Source organism: Pelodiscus sinensis, chromosome 11, assembly GCF_049634645.1.
Source record: "Pelodiscus sinensis isolate JC-2024 chromosome 11, ASM4963464v1, whole genome shotgun sequence".
NCBI classification, from domain to species: domain Eukaryota; kingdom Metazoa; phylum Chordata; order Testudines; family Trionychidae; genus Pelodiscus; species Pelodiscus sinensis.
The window spans coordinates 33,679,716-33,702,204 of record NC_134721.1 but is presented as its reverse complement, the minus strand read 5'-3'; the positions used below and the strand labels follow the sequence as shown (position 1 = coordinate 33,702,204).

Here is a 22,489-nt window from a genome sequence, read left to right as displayed (position 1 = left end):
GTGATGGCTGTAGAAATCTCTGATATAGACAGCTGGATGTGGCAGACTTGATAGAATCTGTTGGTTCCTGTTGACACTTGGCTGCTTGTAAATATTTGCCAGCCAGAAATTGCAGCCTGGATGGTGTCAAAGAATTAGTGGACATCAGCTAAATGGCATCTGCAGTGTCAGACTGAATGGCTGTGTCTAGACTGGCCAGTTTTTCCAGAAAATCAGATGCTTTTCCGGAAAAACTTGCCAGCTGTCTACACTGGCCGCTTGAATTTCCGCAAAAGCACTGACTTCCTACTGTAAGAAATCAGTGCTTTTTGCGGAAATACCATGCTGCTCCCATTTGGGCAAAAGTCCCTTTTGCGCAAAAGGGCCAGTGTAGACAGCTGAGATTTGTTTTGTGCAAAAAAGCCCCAATCGTGAAAATGGCGATCGAGGCTTTTTTGCGCAAAAGCGTGTCTAGATTGGCCATGGACGCTTTTCCACAAAAAGTGCTTTTGTGGAAAAGCGTCCGTGCCAATCTAGATGCTCTTTTCTGAAAATGCTTTTAACGGAAAACTTTTCCATTAAAAGCATTTCCGGAAAATCATGTCAGTCTAGATGTAGCCAATGTGTGTGGTTCAGCCATATTTCGGGTGGAGTCATGTGGCACAACAGGTTGCAGGCATCAAAACTGTAACACCCAGCTTTGGCCGTTGCTATTGTGTCTCTTGCAAGCAAATTATGTCAATAGTACATCAATGAGCAATAATGCTGAGTAAATCATATTTGGCAACTGATAAACCCTCCACTTTGAGTTGTAACATGCATAGAGCTGGTCCAATGACATAGAAATCACCCGGCTGAACATTGGGGTTGTTGGTGATTATAGTGCCGGTGTTCTTTGAGTGAGCGTTTATGGAATTTGGCTTACTGCTTGGACCATTAGCTTCCCTGACAATTGGCAGGTATTGGTGGGTGGCATGATGAGAATGCTGATCCATTGCCCTAGCGAGGCTGAAGGTGTATCATTCAGTGCTGGAATGATGGGCTGATGGAAGAAAGATACAATGTCATAATGAAGCAGGAGCCGAGGCTGGGTGAACCCATGATCTCATAACATGCAATAACCTCACAGTGAGATGTGACAGTCAGGTCAAGAGAGCCTGTTGTGATGTTGCATAATGATGTGATGGTGGGTTGACAATAGACTGCCATGATATCACATGATGACATCCTAGCAAAGTGCTATGCTAATGGTGGTAAATGCAAAGTGGTGTGGTGCCACATGAGGTTATAGCAACACAGCCTGTGGAAGGTGTATTAGGCTATTGCAATGTTGAATGATGATGTTATAAGAATGCAGTTATGGTGTTTTGTTGCAAGGTTGCTTTAATGGCATGAAGGTATGTTGTCATAAGGTCCTTTATGATGTCATGTGATTATATGACAAGGGCACAAGAATGGGGGTGATGCAAAGCTATTGTGATGTCACTGGAGGGTGTCCTTGGAATGTGACATGCTGATAGGGTGGATATGAAGCTGCTGTGGTGACACTGGAGGGTTCATAGCGACAGGCGATGGTGGATTGATGTGAGGCCCCTGAGGTTATGTGATGACATCACAATGGCACATCAATGATAGGTTGCATGAGGTCGCTATGGTGTCATAGCAACAGAAGAGAGGCTTGAGTGGGATGCTATGATGTAACACAATGACATCACCACACATGCCTACGTTGCATGGGGTGTCATACTGTTCCCATGGCTCGCCCACCCCTCCTTCCATCCCCACCAGTGGCCTAGCCTGGGCTTGTGCTGCTACGTGGGGGAAGGGTTTAGTGGCAGTTGCTGGGAGGAAGCGCTTCCGTCGTAGACCCGATGTGCCCCGGAAGCGCTTGCTGGGTGCGGGCTGCAGCTCCAAGATGGCGGCGGAGGACCCTCTGCAGAAGCCGGAGCCGCTGGGGGGGGACACGGATGGTAATGGGGGGAGGGGCGGCCGGGGAGCCCCCCAAAACGCACTGAGGGGAGAGGGGCGGCCCCGACCCCGGCAATACCCCCGACCCCAGCCCGAGGGAAGGCTCTGCCGCCCCCCGCGGGCCGGGACAAGGGCCCCCGGCCGAGAGCGGCCTTGCCCTGGAACAGAGGGCGGGGCAGGACGGCGCGGGGACCCCCTCGGAGAGAACCCCCCGCCCGATCCGCCGCCTCCTGACAGGCTCTGTCCCTCCCCAGGCCTGGCTTCCCCTCCCCCGGGTCAGGACCCCTCCCCCCTCAACCTCCACAGACAAGGTTCGCCCCGAATCCAGCGCCCAGCCCCCTACACGAAACTCCTTCCCTGGTTCTGCCTTCCTGCTGCTGCTAGCATCTCCATAGGAAACTCCTGCCCCAGGTCACCCCTTCCCAGAACTGGCTCCCCCGGGTTTTAGAGAGAAGATTTCTTCCCTTGACTCACTCACCTACCCTCCGCTCCCTCTTTTCTGTAGGACCCACATCCCCCCCCAGCCTTTCCCCAAGGGTCAAGACCCCCCCCTCACCCCCGCCTCTTCGCAAGGAGCTGCTCCCCTCTCTCCAAAGTCCAGAGAAAAGATTTCTTCCCAAATCCCAGACATGCTTCTCCACCATAGGAGACAGTTGCCTTGCCTTCTCTTTAGGAACTGCACCCTCCTCCTCCCACCGTTTCCAGCTTTCATCAAAGGCAATTCCTCCCCTTGCCTTCACACACACAAAGGATCTGCCTCCTCCCAATCCCTCCAGGAAAGTCCTCTCCTCACCCCAAATCTCAGGCAACCCCCCAGCACACAAGATCTTTCTCCTTTTCTGGAAGCTGCTCTCTGACCCCATGCACAATCAGCAAATTCCGCCTCCCCATACCTGATTTCCCCCCCTCCCATAATCCCCATGGAAAAGGTTACCCCAACTTCCTTCTTTTTCCAAGTATACAGGGATTCCTTCACACCCCAAAGGCAGGATTCTCCAGGAAGTGCTCTAAGGCCTACTGCTCCTCCTCCTGCACTGTGCATCAACCAGTTCTGCCCTGCTCCTGCAATGGTAGCAGTCAACCCACTCTACCCTCTTGAGGCAGGATCCAGCCCCATCTGTGCCTTGAGGCCTAGAGTTGTGGTTGCCCATATGATACAGGATTCCCCAATCTCTTTATAACCCATGCCATAGGCTGCCCTGTGCCATTGCATTCGAAGATGTGCCCCCCTCCAAACCTGGCAATGAGAATTCCCACCCACTCTGCTCATTCACTGGCTGTAGGCATCCCACCCACTGCAGCTCCTCTCAGGGACTGGATCGCTCTCTCTACCACCATTTCTATCGGGGATAAGATTCCACCATCTGTGCCTTGAGATCTAGAGTCTTGGCCCCTGCATTCCAACCTTCCTGCAGTTCATGTCAGCCCACTCCACCTCCCATTGGCAGGGATCATGCCCAGCCCAGCCCTGACTTCCATGGGAAGCAGGATCCTGGCCTGGCCCCCGAAGACATTCCCTCTATTGCATGTCTCTTATTACCATGTGATGAGGCTTAGGAAACTTGGTGTGGGTGGGTGAGGAAAAGAACCTTCAAACCAAATCATGTGTGGCAAGGGAGTCCTAAATCTCCCATTGGTGTGCCTGCCTCTTAACACAGCTCCTAGTACTGTCCAGTTACTTCCCTACCTCCCTGAAGCTCAGCACTCCACATTCCCCCACTCCCATCAAGCATCCCAGATGGTTTGGCTTAAAACCTTGCTTGGGTTATCCTTACCTGAGAGCAATAAATAATGTATTATTTGTTTAAAGGTGGGGGGGGGGGGGGGGACTGTTAGAAAAAGTTGCTCTGAATAACAAGGGGCATTTGGGATGCCTTGGGGGAAAAAACCAGACTTACCCTTTCCCCTCTTAATTGCAGTCTCTTCCCCTAGAATGTTATCAGTAGACACAGTTTAAATTCTTTGTTACAACATAAAAACTATTTTGGTTGAGCTGTCCCCAGTAGAGTCTGCTTGGTTCACATCAGTAGGAAAAGTTCTGGAATTTCTTCCAGGTGGTTCTGTTGATTAAAAAAGGGCCGTGGTCTGCCTGGATCTGCTCTGGGGAAGACTCTTGTAGAAAGTCTCAGTGGGATAGCTGTGTTAGTCTGTAACTTTAAAAACAACAAGTAGTACTGTGGCATCTTAGAGACTAAGGGTGCAGGACTTAACTCAAAATAAGCTATGCAAATTGAGCTACTTCAATTGCATAGCTTATTTTGAAATTGAGAGTTTCTACACAGCACTTATTTCTGAATAGAGCCCTCTTCCTCTGACTTCCCTTACTCCTCGTACAATGCGGGTTACAGGAGTCGGGAGTAAGAAGCCCTCCAGCTTGACTGTATTTCAACATTATTTTGAAATAACTGCCTGCTGTGTAGACGCAGACGAAGTTATTTTGAAATAGTGTTGCTGGGTAGACATACTCTAACACATTTATTAGGGTAAAATCCGCTTCATCAGATGAGTTGGAGTGGAAATTTCAGAATCTGGGGTATATATAACAGCAAAAGATGTTACCTGTCAATTGAAGGACCAATGTTAATGAATGAAGTCAGGATGGATGTGTCTCATTCACAGCATTTGATGTGGAGAGGCAAATATCAAAAGCAGGGAAGTTGCCTTTGTGGGATGTTAGCCAGTTAAGATCTTTATTCAAGCCTACGTTGACAGTGTTGAATTTGTAAATGAACTCCCAAGTTCAGCTGTCTCCCTCTGCAATCAGGTAATACAATTCTTTTCTAGAAGGATGGCAACTTTTAAATCCTTTATTGAATGTCCAGGGGAGGTAAAATAATCCCCTACAGGTTTATGTTTGTTACTATTTTTGATGTCTGATTTGTGTCACTTTGTCCATTGGTGCAAGTGGGCGGAGGAAAATGGGTGTGTGTGCACCCCACGTGGTACTTTCCACCCTGTAGTACCTGGCCTTTGGATAAATTTATGGAGGTTAAGTCTATTAATGGCTATTAGCCAGTATGGGTAAGGAATGGTGTCCCCTAGCCTCTGTTTGTCAGAGGGTGGAGATGGATGGTAGGAGAGAGATCACTTGATCATTACATGTTCGGTTCATTCCCTCTGGGGCACCTGGCATTGGTCACTGTCGGCAAACAGGATACTGGGCTGGATGGACCTTTGGTCTGACCCAGTTGGCCATTCTTATGTTCTTATGAGCAAGACCAGGGATCTGTACTGCCTAAGCAGGGAAACATGCCTTTGGGCTGGAAGTCAGACGCTGCACTCCCATCTGCTGGTGATGTATGCAATGGAACCGGCCCAGATTGCTTTCTCATCTTCCTGCGGAGCTGGCAGCGCTCATCTCTGTCTTTGAACAAGACTGAGAGGTGAACTAGCAGTAGTGATAAATGGGGCTGTTTACACCTCAAAGTTACCTTCTTTGAGGGACTTGTTTGAGATGATTCTCAGTAGGGTTTTGGGTTCCAAGTTTGGCTCAAAATCATTATCCCTTAGTTTCTCCATCTGCAAACGTGGGGATGACATCTGCATCGCTGGATATAGAGGAGATTGAGGGAGGACAGGAGAGCAGTTTCAATGGGCCAGATCCACATCCGGTGTACGTTGCATTAGCTCTGGAGACGCAAGCTGAGCTAGGGTCATTAACACAAGTTAAGTATCTAGCTCAATGAGTTGATATAATTTCAGCTAACTCATTATTGCTTATTATTCATAGGGTTTTTTTTTAGGCCAGGAGGAGGGATTAATCCAACTTCGCCCCCAAGTTTCCCTGTGATTTTGGTGATTTTTACAGTCCCATTGTTTAGCCTAGCCAGAGGAAGGATGAGGGAGGATCTGGCTGTGTTCCGTAAATACACCAGGGGTTAACCCCAGGGAGGAGAAGAGCTACTGAAGCTAAAGGACAGTGTTAGCACAGAACAGATGGGGTTAATTAGACAGGAATTGATGGAGGCTGGAAATGAAAAGGTTTTTGCTCATTACAGGAGGGAGGTTCTGGATCAGCCTCCCTTAGGAGTAGTGGGTGCCAAACAATCCAACTAGTTTGAATGTGGATCTGGATAATTTTTCTAAGTCGGATGATATGACAGGGCTGTCTGTGCTAGCATAGTCTGGCTGCCATGACCCAAGAGGTCCCTTTGAGTCTTCTGTCCAGGAATAAATTCCAGTGTAAAGCATCGGTATACTGGTATAACTGCCTCCATGCTAGGGATTGCGCTGCTCTAGCTATTCTGGTGTAGTTTGAGATTCATAGAGTACAAGGCATGAAGGAACCATGAGCTCCTCTGATCTAAGCTCCTGTATAGGGCAGGCCAGGCCATTTCATCCACTTTCCTCTGCATGGAGCCCAGTTGCTTATATTTGACTCAAGCCTCTTTCAGAAAGAGTTTGGAACTGACATGGAGAATCCATCACTTTGCAGGCGAGTTTATATTAATGGTTAATCACAGAGCCTGGTAAAAATTGGTGCCTTTACTTAAAGTGACACAACCGCTGTGCATCAACACGAACATCAACATTTTAGCTGCTAATTGTGCCAAACTCTTTTGGACAGAAGTGTGGCTGTTTGGAAGCTAGGGGTGTGACATTAATATCTGCAAAGCCTGTAATAGCAAAACCACACTGGATTCACCTAGAGGCATTCACAGCTTCGGTTTCTGTCTGCAAAAGAGCCCCTTGTGTCTGTAATGAGTTAGGGTCAAAAGGACTTTTTCTGACCTCTCCAGAGGCCATTTACCAGAGCTGCACAGAGAGCTGCATTGCTTAGTCACAGCTACTGAGTACTGTTACTTTACAGAAGGCATTTGTAAAGGAAGCTCTGTTTGGTGTCTCGGCTTGCGGGTCAGTGCTGGCTTCTTTGCATTGGGTTTACTCCATTTGCTCTACCTTTTTTTGGGAGAATATTTGCTGTTGGAACTGTAAAATTAACCCTCAAAGGGAAATGGGTCATTTTGGCAATACAATGCATGAACTGATCTCTGACCTTGATTGAGGGCCCTGTTCTGTTGAGTGCTGTGCAAGTCTCTCTGAGCCAGAGAGGGGGAGAAAAGCCTGCTGGATTGGGATCTGGGCAGGATCCCTCCACCTCTGCTGATGGAGATCATGGAACCCCTCATGCGGGCCACTGCAGATACCTAGTGAGACCTGTGTCCCCAAAGAGCTCACAGCGTAATAGCAAAGAAAGGGTAATTAGCCCGTTTTGCAGCAAGGGAAGATGGAGGCTCAGAGAGATTAAAGGACTTGCTCAAATGCTATGTCCGAACCAGAAACTGAACCCACATCTCCTGAGTCTCAGCCCAGTGACCTGATCTGAAGGACCAGCCTTCCCTCTCCAGCCATGCAGATGATAATCTTGGGCAGTGTCTGTACCCCCACCGTGAGGGAAGGGTGCAGCTGGTGTGGGATAACCAGCTCATTCCATCTCTTCTTCTCTTCCAGGAGTTAACTGTCTGGCATATGATGAAGCCATCATGGCTCAGCAGGATCGCATCCAGCAGGAGGTGAGCTTCCAGAGGGTTGTTGGGTGCAGGGCAGTGTTCTCTCTCATTTTTATGTCCACTTCCGTTATGTGCTCCAGTATGGAGGTGATGTAACACATAACAAAAGTCATTCTGCACACGGACAGTATGTGTTCGGGGTGGCGCTGAAGGTTTGGGCTGGAGGAGGGGGCTCAGGAGTAGGGCAGAGGGTTGAGTTGTGGGATGAGGGCTCTGGCTGGGGATGCAGGCACTGGGCTGGAGTCAGAGATGAGGGGTTTTGGGGTGCAGGCTGTCCCAAGGAGAGAAGACAACCCCCAGTCCTCTCACCACAGTAGCTTGGGGCCAGGTGAGAGGTGCCTTTGCATGGCCGCTGCAGCTCCACTGGGCACAACTGGGGGATGGATACCTGTTCCCTGACTGGGGCAGGTTCATGCTAGGCTGAGTGGTGGCCCAGAAAGTGGCGTCTGTCCACCCCCCCCCCCCCCCCCCCAAATGCTGGGGCAGCTCCGGTTAGGTTCTGTGGCCGAGGGAAAGGCGCCAGGTCCTGCATGGAGCTGCCATAGCTGAGGGGAAAGGTATCCCTTCCCCCAGTCTCCCGGTCCTGGTGTGGAGCGGCCACAGCCAGTGGGGAGAGGCCAAATGGAAATGCTTCTCCTCCTGGGCCCCTCCCCTTCTTCTGAACTACCTTCCATCCGTGAAGACGTTGGGATTTGCTCTCAGTTCCATTCAGGTCCACATAACAGTTATCTGCACTCCACTCCCCTGTGGAAGGGCATTCCATTCATGCCTAGCCATTGGCTGCCAGGTTTTGGAAGGGCCTCCTCAGAACCATTTCATCTGTTCAACCTGGTGCTCCCCAATGGGACCTCAGCCTTGTTCTCTCAACAGTAATGAAGTTGCCCTTCAAGTCACTAGCTTCCTGCTCCCTGTCCCTCCTTTCCATGAAGCTATTCCTTCTGTGAAAAGAGTAGGTTCACTGTGGCTATCATGGCAGACACTCCATTCACCATGTTACATAAGGACAAAATTTCCCTGCGCTTGCACCCTGAGTTTTTGCCAACAGTTGTATTCTGCTTTCAACTCAGTCAACCCATATACTTAATGGCTCTCTTTCCGAAGCCACATGCCTCAGTGGAGGAGCGGTGCCTGTGCTTCATCAACATCCACAGGGTCCTGGCATTCTGCCTGCAGAGGACAAGACCATTCTAGAAACCCCCAGACTTGTTACTGTACTGAAAGACTTAGGGGCAAGCGATCTCCACACAGTGGATTTCAGGGTATTTTACATTCTGTTATTGGGACTGTCTCCTCTCCTCAGTGTGAGCGGCCATTTCTCAAGAGCGCAAGCATTGACTGCAGTCACCCATCACCATATGCTGCATTCGGGCATATGCCAAGTGGCTATGTGGCATTGGGGTCAATGTGCCTTTGCTTCATATTACACCGTGGTACAAGACTCTGACAGATGCTTCGTTTGGCTTGGCTGTCCTCAGTTCAGCCCTTCCACTCCCTTCCTCTTAATTTGTTTCCAAATTAAGTACTGCTTGTTAATCTCCCTCTGGCAAATATAATAGGGACTGTCTCTTTTGAAGGATGGAGGTTATTTACCTGTAACTGAGGGTATTTTGAGAAGTGTGGTCCAGATCTGTATTCCACTTCCTGTCCTCCTTGTCCATGGCATCCTTTATCACAGTGGTCCCCAACGTTGCGTGGCTGCCGGGCGCCCGGGGGCGGGGCCACGCACGAGCTGCGCGCCCGGGGGTGGGGCCACGCACGAGCCGCGCACCCGGGGGCGGCACTGCGCATGTGCCGCGTGCCCGGGGCAGGGGCTGGCAACGCACCCGGGGCCGCCCACGAGCCACGCGCACCAGGCCAGCACCGCACATGTGCCCTGGGGCCGGGGCTGGGGCCGCCCACGCGCCTCGGGCCGGCCCTGCGCATGTGCCGCGCGCCCAGGGGAGGGGCCGCCCATGCGTCCCGCGCCTGGAGCCGGCACCATGCATGTGCCGCGCGCCGGGGGCGGGGCCAGCCCAGATGTTTCAGCGGGCGCCCAGAAATCCCCCGGCGGGCGCCATGGCGCCCGCGGGCACCGCGTTGGGGACCACGGCTTTATCATCTCGCATAAAACTATGAGGCGAAACAAGGTGAATGTGTGGGCTGACAGACACAACTATTCTTGAAAATCTTCAGCTGTGGACACATGACACTTGCAAAAATGCTCAGTGGAATATATATATATAGGGGCCACACATCTTGGAGAACCTCTAGTGGCAGGTGAGTAACTTCCTCCTCTCTAGGAAAAACATTGTGCATTTGTTTTTCTGACAAAAACTCCATCCTGAATGTCCATAAACTGAAAGGTTTTGATTGTGAAATGCTGTTGCAGTGCCTCATGGGAGTTGAAGGTGCCTTGTGCTCCCATTCTCTGTGTTTGGGCTTTCTAGTTGAATTACATCTCCCGTGGTGCACCAGGGCTGTTGCATCCCCTTGCGTAGAGGCGGACTGTGGTCCATGGTGGGAGGAGTGCGCCAACCCAGAAGCCTGAAGTGGAGAATAGGTGCATGATTCCTCTGGACTACAATTCCCAAGAGGCACGGCAGGGGCTCGGCAAGAAGGTGAAGGCATTAGTAAGAGATGTAGATCAGCGGGGGCCCCCTGGCCTATGGAAGGGAATGGGGGCATGAGGTAGCCAGACTACAGTTCCCATGAGGCAGTGTAGTCAGCTCTAGGTCTCCTGCAGCAGGCCTTGTGTCTCTTTTAGTTTGGGGTGCATCCATAGCGAGGTTGGGGAGCCCCAGCTGTCGCTTTCCTCTCTCTAGTCTCTCAATGTCTCCTTTTGTCCTTTCAGATCGCCGTCCAGAACCCCCTGGTGTCGGACAGACTGGAGCTGTCGGTTCTGTACAAAGAGTACGCAGAGGACGATCACATCTATCAACAGAAGATCAAGGTAGAGGCAGCCGGGTACTCTCTAATCTGGGACCCTCCTCACCCAGTCCCAGCCCCACACCTCCAGGTCTTTCCTCCTTAGTCCCTCTGCCAGATCGCCCTAGATCCCCTGTTCCCCCTGGCTTCCCCATTTCCGATTAATTGCAGGCTCCAGCCTGCCTCACCCTGACACCTAAATGCCAGCCCTTTCTCCCTCCATAGTCCCCCAGCCTCTCTGCGAGCTCTGCCTCGCACCCCCTCAATCTTGGCCCTCCCTTTCCCCCACCATTCCTCAGTTTCCCTTCACTAGATTCACTTCCCACTGAAAATCCTGGGTTCTCTGCCCATGTAGTTCCCCAGCCTCTCTGCTCCTACCCACTAAATCCTGCCCCTCCTCAGCATTGTCCATCAAGCTCCCCTCCCTAAATTACCTGTTCCTCATTCCCCGAATTGGGCCTTCCCCCAGGTGCTCCCTCCAGTCTCAACAGGCTTTGGCAGGAGTGGAAGTGTAATAACATGTAGAATTTATGTGGCACTATCAGACACTAACTCCCCAGCCCCTTTGCATATGAGGGAATAATTGTGCCCCTCCCCACTGCTCAGGACCTGCTCAAAAAGTACTCGTATATTCGGAAGACGCGGCCCGACGGCAATTGCTTCTACCGAGCGTTTGGCTTCTCGCACCTGGAGGCCCTGCTGGAGGACAGCAAGGAGCTGCAACGGTAGGCTGGGGTCCCACAGAAGACTAGAGTCTAGGGGCATCAGTGTGGTAGGAGGGCAGTGAGGAGACGCCAGCTGTCTATGACTGGTGGAGGGAAAGGTGGGGAGGGCTCTCAGCTACTGAGGAAGGAGTTGCTTGGGAGGAGGTTATGGAAAGGCGGTCGTGGAAGAAGTAGCTGTAGCAGTGACGCGTGGTGGTTGTGTGAACATGGGTGATGGTGGAGTCAGGTGGGCGCTGCGGGTGCATTTGTTATGTAGCTCAGGGATGGGATCGGAAGGACAACCAATGGAGGTGGTGAGCTATTGTTTTTCCCGGGGAGAAAGGCTTTAAAGTCTACCAGCTTAGAGTATGAAAGGAAATCCTTGGTAGCTGGTCCTATAAATTTGGAGGCCAGTAGAGGAATAGACCTTGCAGGGTGGCCTAGTCAGGTGGCATGGAAGGGAAGTGTTGGCAGGCCAGCTTGATCACAGCTTATACCACCTGCATATTGGGGGTGGCTGTAGAAGAGAAAGTCCATGTCCTTAATAGGCACAAAGTAGCAGCACTCTTTTCCTTTCTCTTCCTTGAAAGGCTGTGCTTGGAGGCAGAGCCGGAGGTGTGCCAAACAGCTTGGGCTGGCTGCACAGGAGCATCATGAGTAGGGAGGGGAGTGTGGGAGGGGCCCTTGAGGTTGCAGGAATTTTCAACAGGCAGATTGAGGACTGTAGCCATGCGCTGAAGCAAGTCCTAACTTGCATGTGGTCACTGGGGGAGAGAGAGAGCATGGGTGGGCTAAGAGCATCATCAGTGGATGAAGAGGCACCTGTATGGACCAGAGGGGGTGATGGATCCACCAGGGTGGAAATGGGAAGAGGCTCCTTGTACACAGAGAAGAGCAGTGAAGCAGGCACCTCAGTGCAGAGATTCCAGGCAGTCCAGTATGGCCAAGCACAACAGTTGCCAGGCACTGGCAATTCCCATGGGTAGTAGAACAAGGGATCAGCTGGATCAGACAGCTGATGGTACAGGTTATACAGCCAGGCAGGAGAGACACTGCAACACTTTTGAAAATAACTTATTCCGTGTGTACACAGCAGGCAGTTATTTTGAAATAGTGTCAAGCTGGAGGACTTCTTACTCCAACTCCTGTAACCCTCCTTGTACTAGGAATAAGGGAAGTCGGAGGAAGAGGGCTCTATCTCGAAATAAGTGCTGTGTGGACACTCCCTATTTTGAAATAAGATACAATTGACATAACTCAATTTGCGTAGCTTATTTCGAATTAAGCTCTGCAATGTAGACGTACTCTTGGGGTCCAAAGAGGTCTGGTAGGGCGAGGCTGTCGGAGCTGGCAGTGCGGGGTAGAAGAAGACCAGGAGAGCTGAGAGTTTGTCCAAAGGGGCTGGCAGAGAACGGAGGGAGATGCTCATCCTGCAGAAAACAGCTGCTGAAAGGTGCCTGAAGGAATGGGGTGGAGGTGAGCCAGCATTCAACAACATGAGGTCAGCCATGGGCAAAAGAGGGGACAGACTTCCTGGAATGCACAGGGCCAGGTGAACAAATTGATGGTCCTGGCAGAGTGGAAGGAGCTGGAGATAGTGGTGGTGGATCAGTCACTGGGGCTGGCAGGAGCGCTGGTTGGACATGGTGCTTGGTTATGTGCTTTGTGTGGGATTTCTCCAGAGCAGGAGTATCCAGATTGGTGTGTGATGTCTCACCTGACCTGGCACGACTCAGGGAGGCAGTGCTGTGCTCAGAAGCCGTCCCTGTTGCGGTGGGGCTGGTGGCCTGTGATACAGAGGAAGTCTGACTAGATCAGGGGTCTCCAAACTACGGCCCGCGGGCCGGATGCGGCCCGCGAGGCCCTCTCATCCGGCCCGTGGAGACCTTTTTGTCTACGGAAAAAAAATTACGGAAATTTACGTGTATCCTGCCAAGATCAGCCGCCGCTTACGTGGATGTTATGTTTTTACCGAATTAAAATAGAGGCACGCAGTAGTGCGTTATGTTTTCCAACCGATCATTACATTGCAAAACCTTATTCGCTGCTTACTTTTTAGTAGTGTATCAATGTGTTATTAAATAATAACTGAATAAAATAATATTAAATAAATAATTAAAAACAACATCCATGTTTTGATTGTTTTTTATTTGGACCTCAAGTGTGTAGTCGGCCCCTGAACTGCTGTTTGATAGTTAATGCGGCCCTCGGGCTGAAAAGTTTGGAGACCCCTGGACTAGATGATAGGATGGTCCTTCTAGCTGTAAACTCGATGACGTTCCTCCTTGACGCCTGTCTCATTCCATCTTATGCAGGTTCAAGGAGATCTCTGCCAAAAGCAAGGAGGACCTGGTGTCCCAGGGCTTCACAGAGTTCACAATCGAGGATTTCCATAACACGGTGAGTACCATTTCCCTGTGGGATGGGGAAGATCTCATTGGATAGGACGGGATGATCAGAGCAGATTGGTACTCCTGAGACTTGCGTTCGATTCTTGGATTTCCTGCAGGCTCTCTGGGTCGCTTCCCCCCTGCTCCTCAGTTAGGCCCTCGGTTTCCCTAGGACCGTGGTCTCCACCTTTTTCACCACAAGATCACTTTTTCAATTTAAATGCAATGTAAGATCTACCTCAGACCCAAATACCCTTGTTCTACTTCCTTCCCACCTCTTCCTTGAGGCCCTGCCCCTGCTCCACCCCTTCTCTGAGGCCTTACCCTGCTCACTCCATCCCCTTTCCTCTCCCATCCTCACTCACTTTCACCAAGCTGAGGTAGGGGGTTGTGGTGCAAGTTCTGGCCTTGGGCCAAGGGGTTCAGAGTGTGAGCAGGGCTCAGGGCTTAGCCCAGGGTGGGGGATTGGGGTCCAGGAGGGGTTTCAGGGTGCAAGCTCTGGAAAGGAGTTTGGGTGCAGGGGGACTCATGTCTGGGGCAGGAGGTTGGGTGCAGGAGGAGGTTCAGGACTGGAACAGAGATTCAGGAAGCAGGCTCTGGCTGGGCACAGTTTAACTGAGACTGTTTCTGGGTGGTGGAGCAGCGGGGTCAAGGCAGGCTTACTCCTGCCCTGGCCCTGCACCACTCCTGAAAGCAGCTGGCACATACAGCCATGGCGCCTTGTGCTGCCCCTCATCTACAGACACTGAGCCCACAGCTTCTACTGGACATGGTTCCCTTTTATTGATCATTGGGAGCTGCAGGATGGACATGCCAGCCACTTCCAGGAGCAGCAATTACCATAGGGATAACTACTCCAGCCATGCCAGGTTAGGCATTTTAGAACTCACCACTCAAAGAATTAAATGTAAGCATAAGAGAGAAATGAAAATGATGAAATGCACAGACCAGTCAAAAACCAAAAATAACCCACTTTGCAAGTAATAAAAGAAGTAACAACAAAAACACATGTGTGTTGGGTTGGGAGATGAGTGTGTGTTTGTGAGAATGACAGACACAGTGTGTGAGCGTGACAGATTTGTATTGCCAAGCTCCCTCCATCCCCTTCTCTCTGTGTGGAGACAGGGTACAGGAGTGGGGGGAGGAGGGACACCCTGACATCAGCGCCTCCCCTCTTCTCCCTCTCACACGCTGCACAGCAAGCAGGAGGTTCCCAAGGAGCAGCTCCAAGGCAGAGGGCAGAAGCAGCATGACAGGGGGGAGGGGGGGGAGCAGCTGAAGTGCCAGCACTTGATAGCTTCCCGGCCAAACCAGTCAGGATCACCTGTCAGAGGCTCCAAGATCTACCAGTAGATCCTGATCCACTGGTTGGTGACCACTGCCTTAGGATGAGGACACCAGCTCATGCTAGTGCCACTGACCAGAGTCCAGCCTGTTTAGTCTGACTCAGAGCTCATGGTGGTGGGAGGGGTGGTGAAGCAAAGGGGCTGCCTCTGACACTCTTTCTTGTGCCCTGCAGTTCATGGACCTGATAGAGCAAGTGGAAAAGCAGACCACGGTGCCTGAGCTCCTGGCCTCTTTCAACGACCAGAGTACCTCCGACTATCTGGTGGTGTACCTGAGACTGCTGACCTCTGGCTACCTACAGCGTGAGAGCAAGTTCTTCGAGCACTTCATTGAGGGCGGCCGTAGCATCAAGGAGTTCTGCCAGCAGGTAGGGGCAGCTCGCGGGACTGTAGGGGGTAGTAGGTTCCGATCCTAGAGTTTGCCCTCCCTGCTGTGTCTCATACCTGTGCCAACACCACACTGAGCACGAGGAGTTGGGAGGGGAGGGTGAAGGATCCATGGTACGATTTTGCTTCGTTCCTCCTAAACTGTCATGGAGTGTAGCTTGGAGCTACAACCCAACTCCTCCCTGTGTCGAGGACATTTCTCGGTAGCGAGGCTGAGGCCCAGGCGACTTGTGATCTGAGGGGAATTAGGCAGGGGTGTGTGTGTGCTGAAACCCAGTGACCTCATGATCTCAGTAGCATCCACATGCAGTTGTTTCCTGGGGCAGGAGATGGGACAAGCCCTGCCCCTGGAAATAATCAGTGTGTGATCTGAGTAGGATTCCTAGCTTGTTCCTTGGGGGGGAACCCCTGTCCATTTAGAGAGGGTGCTAAGAACCAGCTGATTCATGATCTCATTCAGATCCCTAGCTAATTCCCCTGGGGGGATCCCCTGTGTGGCGGGAGGGGGCGCAGCACCCTGGGCAATTGGATAGGCAGCTGGGGGTGGGAAGGTTTGCCAACCTGTGATTGGCATAGGAGCCAGAGGTAGGTTCCTGGAGGTGGGGCCTGTTGAACTCCAGCTGAGGCAGGATGTTAGTAATATCCTAGGTGAGTCCCCTGGCTGTGTGGAGCGGGGAGAGGGGCACGGTGCCCTCAGTCAGCACCTGGACTTTAATCTTCTGTGTGCTTGTTTTGCCTCCCTCTCAATCCCTTCCAGGAGGTGGAACCCATGTGCAAAGAGAGTGACCACATCCACATCATCGCCCTGGCTCAGGCCCTGAACGTGTCTATCCTGGTGGAGTACATGGACCGGGGTGAGGGTGGAGGCACCAACCCCCATGTCTTCCCAGAGGGCTCGGAGCCTAAGGTGTATCTACTGTACAGACCGGGACACTACGACATCCTGTATAAATAGGTGCTGGCCAGCTGCCTCTGTTCCCTCCCTGCAGATGTTCCACAGGCCCCCCGCCCTGCTCCCACCGGCAGTCTCTGTGGTTGTAAATGGTAATCTCGTGCCCTGATCTCGCTCTTTGTTTTCCGTTGTTACACTCGCCCTTCTGTGTTTTATTAAAGGGGATGCTGGTGAATGGAGCCCACTTGTCTGGTGGATTTGTTCAGGTTGCAAGAAGCAGTTCACTGTGGTTGCCCCGACCCTGCCTGTGGTCCCATGTACTCTGTTGTCTAGTTTTCTCTGTGCCAGTGCCTGTCACGGGCTCTTTCAGGGGACAGTGCCTGAGAACCCAGCCAAGAAAGCTGCTGCGGAGCCTCGAGCTGCAATCATCCCGTGGCTCCTTGTGTGTCTGAGGGGCATGGGGGAACCCCTGAACGTGGCTGAGGCCATTGTTCACCCAGGCCACGTCTAATCTTCGGTGAACACGCCCTGAATGTTTTTGCCTTTCCTCTGATACCTTGTGGCAGCGGGCCCGCAAGGCCGAGAAGTACATTGAAGTTGCATCTGAAAAGGCCACCTGAAAGAACTGTATTGAGAGTGCAAAGCAGAGTGTGTGGCAGTTGGAAAATGCCTATCCATGCTACCGTCATCTTCATTCTTCAGGATGAAGGGAGCTTGCCAGCTGGGTGGCTAGTCAGTCTGTCTTTTGGTCCTCATCTAGCCCCGACATCTCTGTGGTTTGCTGCTCTGCCCCCGCCCCGTGGCAGAGCTCTGAAGAAGTTCTATGGATTTTGACAAAGTGCCTCCAGTGTGGGAGGAAGTGGCAGTTTGCCTATTGGACACATGGAGAGACAGGCCAGCTCCTGCCAGTGGCCCAGATGCCAAGTCGGGCCTGCTTCTGGAAAGTTGGGTGGAGGCGCCTTACTAGCTTGGCAGAGGGAGGGATGGAGCGTCCCCGTGTCCAGTCAGCAGAGAGAGTTGGGCTGTAGGCAGTCGTGTCAATGCAGCATGCCTGGATTTGAATTGCCCCAGTGGAAAGCGCTGATTGCAATCATTGATTTATAATCAGTGTTTCCAGGTGGACCTCACTTATTAGAGAACAGAGCCTTTATGTGGGTCAATTTACAGCTCAGCAGTGGTGGTGTGTTCAGGGGCTGGGCTATCCTGAGAGCTCATTATGTCAGGGAGCTATTGCAGAGCCTGCTGTTTTCAGATTTGTTAGAAAATAGCGAAGGCTCCTTTGCTTACGTTGGAAATGCATCAAGCCCTCAAGACAGAGCAAGGCTACTAGGTAAGGTTCCTGCAGTTACTTCTATGTGCCCTACGTTCAGACCTCGCCTTGTGAGGGCCGTAAGAGTTTGTGCTCCCACAGGAACAGTTGAGCTCTACCTACAGGAGGATCTACTCCTTCCACATGACTGCACACCTGGCAGAAGCCCCTCCCCTCATCAGTGAGTTCACTACTACCCTTGGAAATCGTCAGCTAGAAGAGGCTCCTTTATTCAGAAATGGATAATTGTGAGTGTCAAACTAGAAATCCAAGCTGAACAAACCAAACAGGACAAGATGACTTAGCAAGATCCTGCTCCCACTAGAAACTGGCACCATGCACCAAGTCCAGCTTCCTGCTCCCTCCAGGACTCAGCTGAGCAGTAGGGAAGTACTTTGGAACCTTCAAGCTGACACACAACATGGTGCTGCAAAGCTGGGCCATCATCCGCCCGACTATTTAAGTCAGTTTATGAATATAGAAGTGGATTTCAGATCACGGTTTTGTTAGGCGTGGCCTAAAAAGTGTTCTAGATTGCATGGCTTTCACATTGCGATGTGTCTTGGCTCTGCTTGGCAAACCGATGAGAGTTCAGCATTTCCCTGTAAACTCCCACACCGTGTTTTGACTCCCCCTCCCCAAGTAATAAAGCACATTGTATTAATTCCTGCTGCAGGGCTTTTGGGGAGGAGGGGCAGGCTCTGTACACACACACAGCTGGCCAAGATCATCCAGGTCCTGGCTCAGGTCCAGCTGAATAGGGCAGAAACCTGTGAGATCATGGGGGATGTCATTTTGACTTCTGTAATGTATGCTGGAGTTCTCACACTGCCAGTACTAAAACAGCCTTGGTACCTTTTAACAGCAGAGGACAGCTTCCTAATCTTAAATGAGAAGGCACTGCAGCTAATCCGGGGTAGAATTCTTTCTTAGACCTTAACAGAGCAGAACGGCTACAGAACAAACAGTTATCGGTAGCTTTGGTACAAGTGCTCATAGCTTGATCACATTTACAAATTGCATGTGCCCAGCATGCCAGTTTCACACAGCTGAGAATAATTTTAATTAAATCAGCTGGAAGGAAAAATTTAATCAGAAAAATATTAATTGGTAAAAGAACCTTATGAGATGCCCAGAAAGCTGCAAGCCCACATGTGTGGAAGACGGCTGGGCTGGCTAAGAGCATTTAAAGGGGAACTGAAGGCAGCAATCACTAGATCATAACCAGAGGAAGAAGAGAGAAGGTGACAGTAATGAATGTGAGTCCTAAGCTAGGCAGTGTAGGACACTGATCAAGTAAGCCCCAAGGAGCAAGCTATGGAGGTTTTTTTAAAGCTGTACCTGGAACTAAGAATTGGGAGGGTTTCAGTTCATTATTAGATGGAAGTGGTAGTATTTCCAGTAGCATACAATCAATGTTTGTTGTGTTTGAGGGGAAAAAGGACGATTAGTCTCAGTATCCTTCCCATGCTCCTGGGCTCTCCAGAGGCTGCTCAGACACTAGCGAAGTCGGTCATTTTACAAAATCAGCAGGTCCAGATCTCTGGGATGCAAGTTTGAACAGAGCTAGGTGACGAGCTCTGGCACTGTTACTCTCGATTAAGTCTTGGAGCACTGAGGAAATTTCAGAAGACTGGAAGAAAGCTAAATGACATGCCAGTTTTTAAAAAAGGAGAGGGGAGGTAAATGGGACAATAGGGTGAGTTATAGGCCTACCAGCAATCCTAGGCAAGATAATAGAGCAGCAGAGAGGTGACTTGATCGAGTTAAATGAGCAGAACATAACATGGGTTAACATAGGTTCCTGGCAGATAGCTTCCACCTCATTCCCTTATTTCGAGGAATTTTGGTAAAGATAACAGCACTGCGGTAGGAGATGTTTCCTTAATGCATTTGAATCTATTAAAACCCAAGCTATCCAGAGTTAGCATGCCCCACATGCCAGGAATTAAAAACTAACTCACCAATGGGTGTCACCATGTAACTGATGGGGACAGTCAGTAAATGGGTCTGCTTCCAGTGCGGTCCTGCAGGACTTGGTTCTTGGGTCTATGCTAACTACCACTTCTATCCAGCTCACAGTGAAAGTCTGCCTTGACAAAAATGCAGGAGTGGTAAATAAGGGCGCAGGTCATCCATTGAGAACTGTTTGGATAGTCTTGAGAGCCTGCTCATAACCCAACTATGCAAATGTTTACATCTAGGAGCAGAATGTGTAGGCCATACACACAGGCTGCGTCTAGACTGGCAAATTTTTCCACAAAAGCAGCTGCTTTTGCGGAAAAACTTGCCAGCTGTCTACACTGGCCACTTGAATTTCTGCAAGAACACTGACTTCCTACTGTCTGAAATCAGTGCTTCTTGCGGAAATACTATGCTGCTCCCGTTCGGGCAAAAGTCCCTTTTGTGCAAAGCTTTTGCCCAAAAGGGCCAGTGTAGACAGCTCAGATTTGTTTTGCGCAAAAAAGTCCCGATCACGAAAATGGCGATCGGGGCTTTTTTGCGCGAAAGCACGTCTAGATTGGCATGGACGCTTTTCCGCAAAAAGTGCTTTTGCAGAAAAGTGTCCGTGCCAATCTAGACGCTCTTTTCCGCAAATACTTTTAACAGAAAACTTTTCCATTAAAAGCATTTGCAGAAAATCATGCCAGTTTAGACGTAGCCACACAGTGGAGGTGGGCTTCTGGGAAGTATGACTGATAGATTTGTGGCTCATTGTTCATAATTAACTGAACACAAGATCTGTGTGGCCAGAAGAGCTAATGTGAGCCTGGGATGCCCAAACTGGGGATTCTGGAGCCGGTTGAGCCTTTTACCTTTGCATTTGGCAGCTGCTGGAATCCTGCCTCCTGTTCTGGGGCCTACAATTGAAGAAGGCTGTTGAGAAACCAGTTGGGTTCTGAGAAGAGCACCGGGAATGATCGCAGGGTTGCAAAACAGGCCTTCTAGTGAGACTCCATCTATTTAACTTGCCCAAGGAAAGGTTAAGGGGTGACTTAAAACACAGTCTGCAAGTAGCTACATGGGGAACAAATCTTTAATGGGCACTCCAGTCTAGCACAGAAAGGTCACCAGTCCACAGGGTGGAATTGAGTCTACACAGACTGGCACTAGGGCACTTTTCCTTAGAGTGCACTTGAGTAATTAGTCAGTGAAATGCTTTCCGGGGGTAAAGGTGGAGTGTTCCTTGCTGACAGTTCTGAAATCCAGGTGGGCTGTTTCTCTAAAGAGATATGCTCTGGGAATTATTTTAGGGCAGTTCTTCGGCCTGTGTCCTACGGGAGGGTAGAAAACAGGACCTTAAATGGTGGCTTTTGGGCTGTAGAATTATCAAGGTAAAATAGTAGATGTCAAAAGAGTTTTTAGTTTAATGTCCGGGGAGAGCCAACTGGGGTGGAGGTGTGCGAATCAGCCAGACACACCCCCTCCAGGAAGAATTAGAGGGGGAAATTTATTTCCTAGGAAAGAGAAGAGGAGAGAGATTGATAAAATACTGGAAGGACCTGAAGAAAAATGGTTAAATAAAAAGTCCCTGTCAGTTAAGTCACATGAAAGCGACTGAGTAAATACAGGCAGTCCCCGGGTTACGTACAAGATAGGGACTGTAGGTTTGTTCTTAAGTTGAATCTGTATGTGTCGGAACTGGCGTCCAGATTCAGACACTGCTGAAACTGACCGCCAGTTCTGACTTACATACAGATTCAACTTAAGAACCCCAAGCTTCCCCAAGTCAGCTGCTGCTGAAACTGATCAGCACTGATTCCAGGAAGCCTGGGGCAGAGCAACTCTGCCTCGGGCTTCCTGTAGTCAGCGCTGGTCAGTTTCAGCAGCGGCTGACTTGGGGACGCCTGGGGCAGAGCAGCTGGGGTGCTGCTGGGTTGCTCCAGTAGCACCGCTCCTCGGCGCTACTGGACCACCCCAGCTGCTCTGCCCCAGGCGTCCTGATTCAGCCACTGCTGAAACTGACCAGCAGCGGCTGAATCAGGACCTGGGGCAGAGCAGCTGGGGTGCTGCCGGGTTGGTCCAGTAGTGCCCAGAGCAGCGCTGCAGGACCAATCGGCAGCACCCCAGCTGCTCTGCTCCAGGGTCCAAAACAAAAGCCTGGTCTGCTGGGGGGGGGACGGTCCCCAGCAGACCACAGGCACCCGGACTGAAGCGGCAGCAGCGGCGGGTTCCCGCGCTTCTGAGGCTTTGCTCTGGCAAAGCCTCAGAAGCGCGGGAACCCGCCCGGTGCCCCTGATCTGCTGAAGACGGTCTCCAGCAGACCGGGGCACCAGAGCAGCTTACGAACGGGGCTTTCTCGCCCTGGAGCTCGCAGGTAGCAATCCGCTACCTCGACCTCCGGGGCAAGAAAGCCCCGTTCGTAAGTGCGGATCCGACATAAGTCAGATCCGCGTAAGTTGGGGTCTGCCTGTAGCGATTTTGTAAGTGCTTCTATACATGTGTTAGAAGGCTGAAGTCTAAGATAGGCATACTAAAATGGCTGGTTTGAAGTAAGGATACAGCAACAGCAGATATCACAGAAATGTGGAGGAAAGAGAATTAGCAGGACACTAATGCTAGTGTGAGAAACTGACCCAGTAGGCAGTGCTGGTGGGGGAGTGGCACTGTGTTATTCCAATAAGGTAAATCTAGCTGTACCAGGGAATCACTACTTGCAGTATGTCCTCGCTTGAAAAGTGTCAGAGGAGTTGCCGTGTTAGTCTGTAACTTTAAAAGCAATGAGTAGTCCTGTAGCACCTTTGGGTGTGTCTAAACTACATGGCTCCGTCGACAGAGCCATGTAGTTTAGACACACCCAAAGGTGATTGGCAGAGGGAAATGAAGCCGCGATTTAAATAATTGTGGCTTCATTTAAATTTAAATGGCTGCCGCGCTCTGCCAACCAGCTGATGATCAGCTGTTTGTTGGCAGATCGGGGCAGTCTGGACGCACTGCTGTCAACAAGGAAGCCTTTGTCAACCGGCGCAGGTATGCCTCATGAAAGAAGTCCTCGTTTCGTGAGGCATACCTGCGCTGGTCGACAAAGGCTTCCTTGTCAACAGCGGCGCATCCAGACTGCCCCGATCTGCTGACAAACAGCTGATCATCGGCTGGTCG

General features: G+C 50.9%; 1 protein-coding gene across 1 annotated transcript; it reads left to right on the top strand.

The window, feature by feature from the left end:
• Positions 1-1,805: 1,805 nt before the first annotated feature.
• On the top strand, positions 1,806-16,319 carry OTUB1 (OTU deubiquitinase, ubiquitin aldehyde binding 1). Its single transcript, XM_075939089.1, has 7 exons — positions 1,806-1,949; positions 7,399-7,460; positions 10,288-10,386; positions 10,968-11,086; positions 13,381-13,465; positions 14,975-15,169; positions 15,946-16,319. The coding sequence occupies exons 1-7, from the start codon at positions 1,895-1,897 to the stop codon at positions 16,141-16,143; spliced, it is 813 nt and encodes a 270-aa protein (XP_075795204.1). The 5' UTR covers positions 1,806-1,894; the 3' UTR covers positions 16,144-16,319.
• Positions 16,320-22,489: the final 6,170 nt, after the last annotated feature.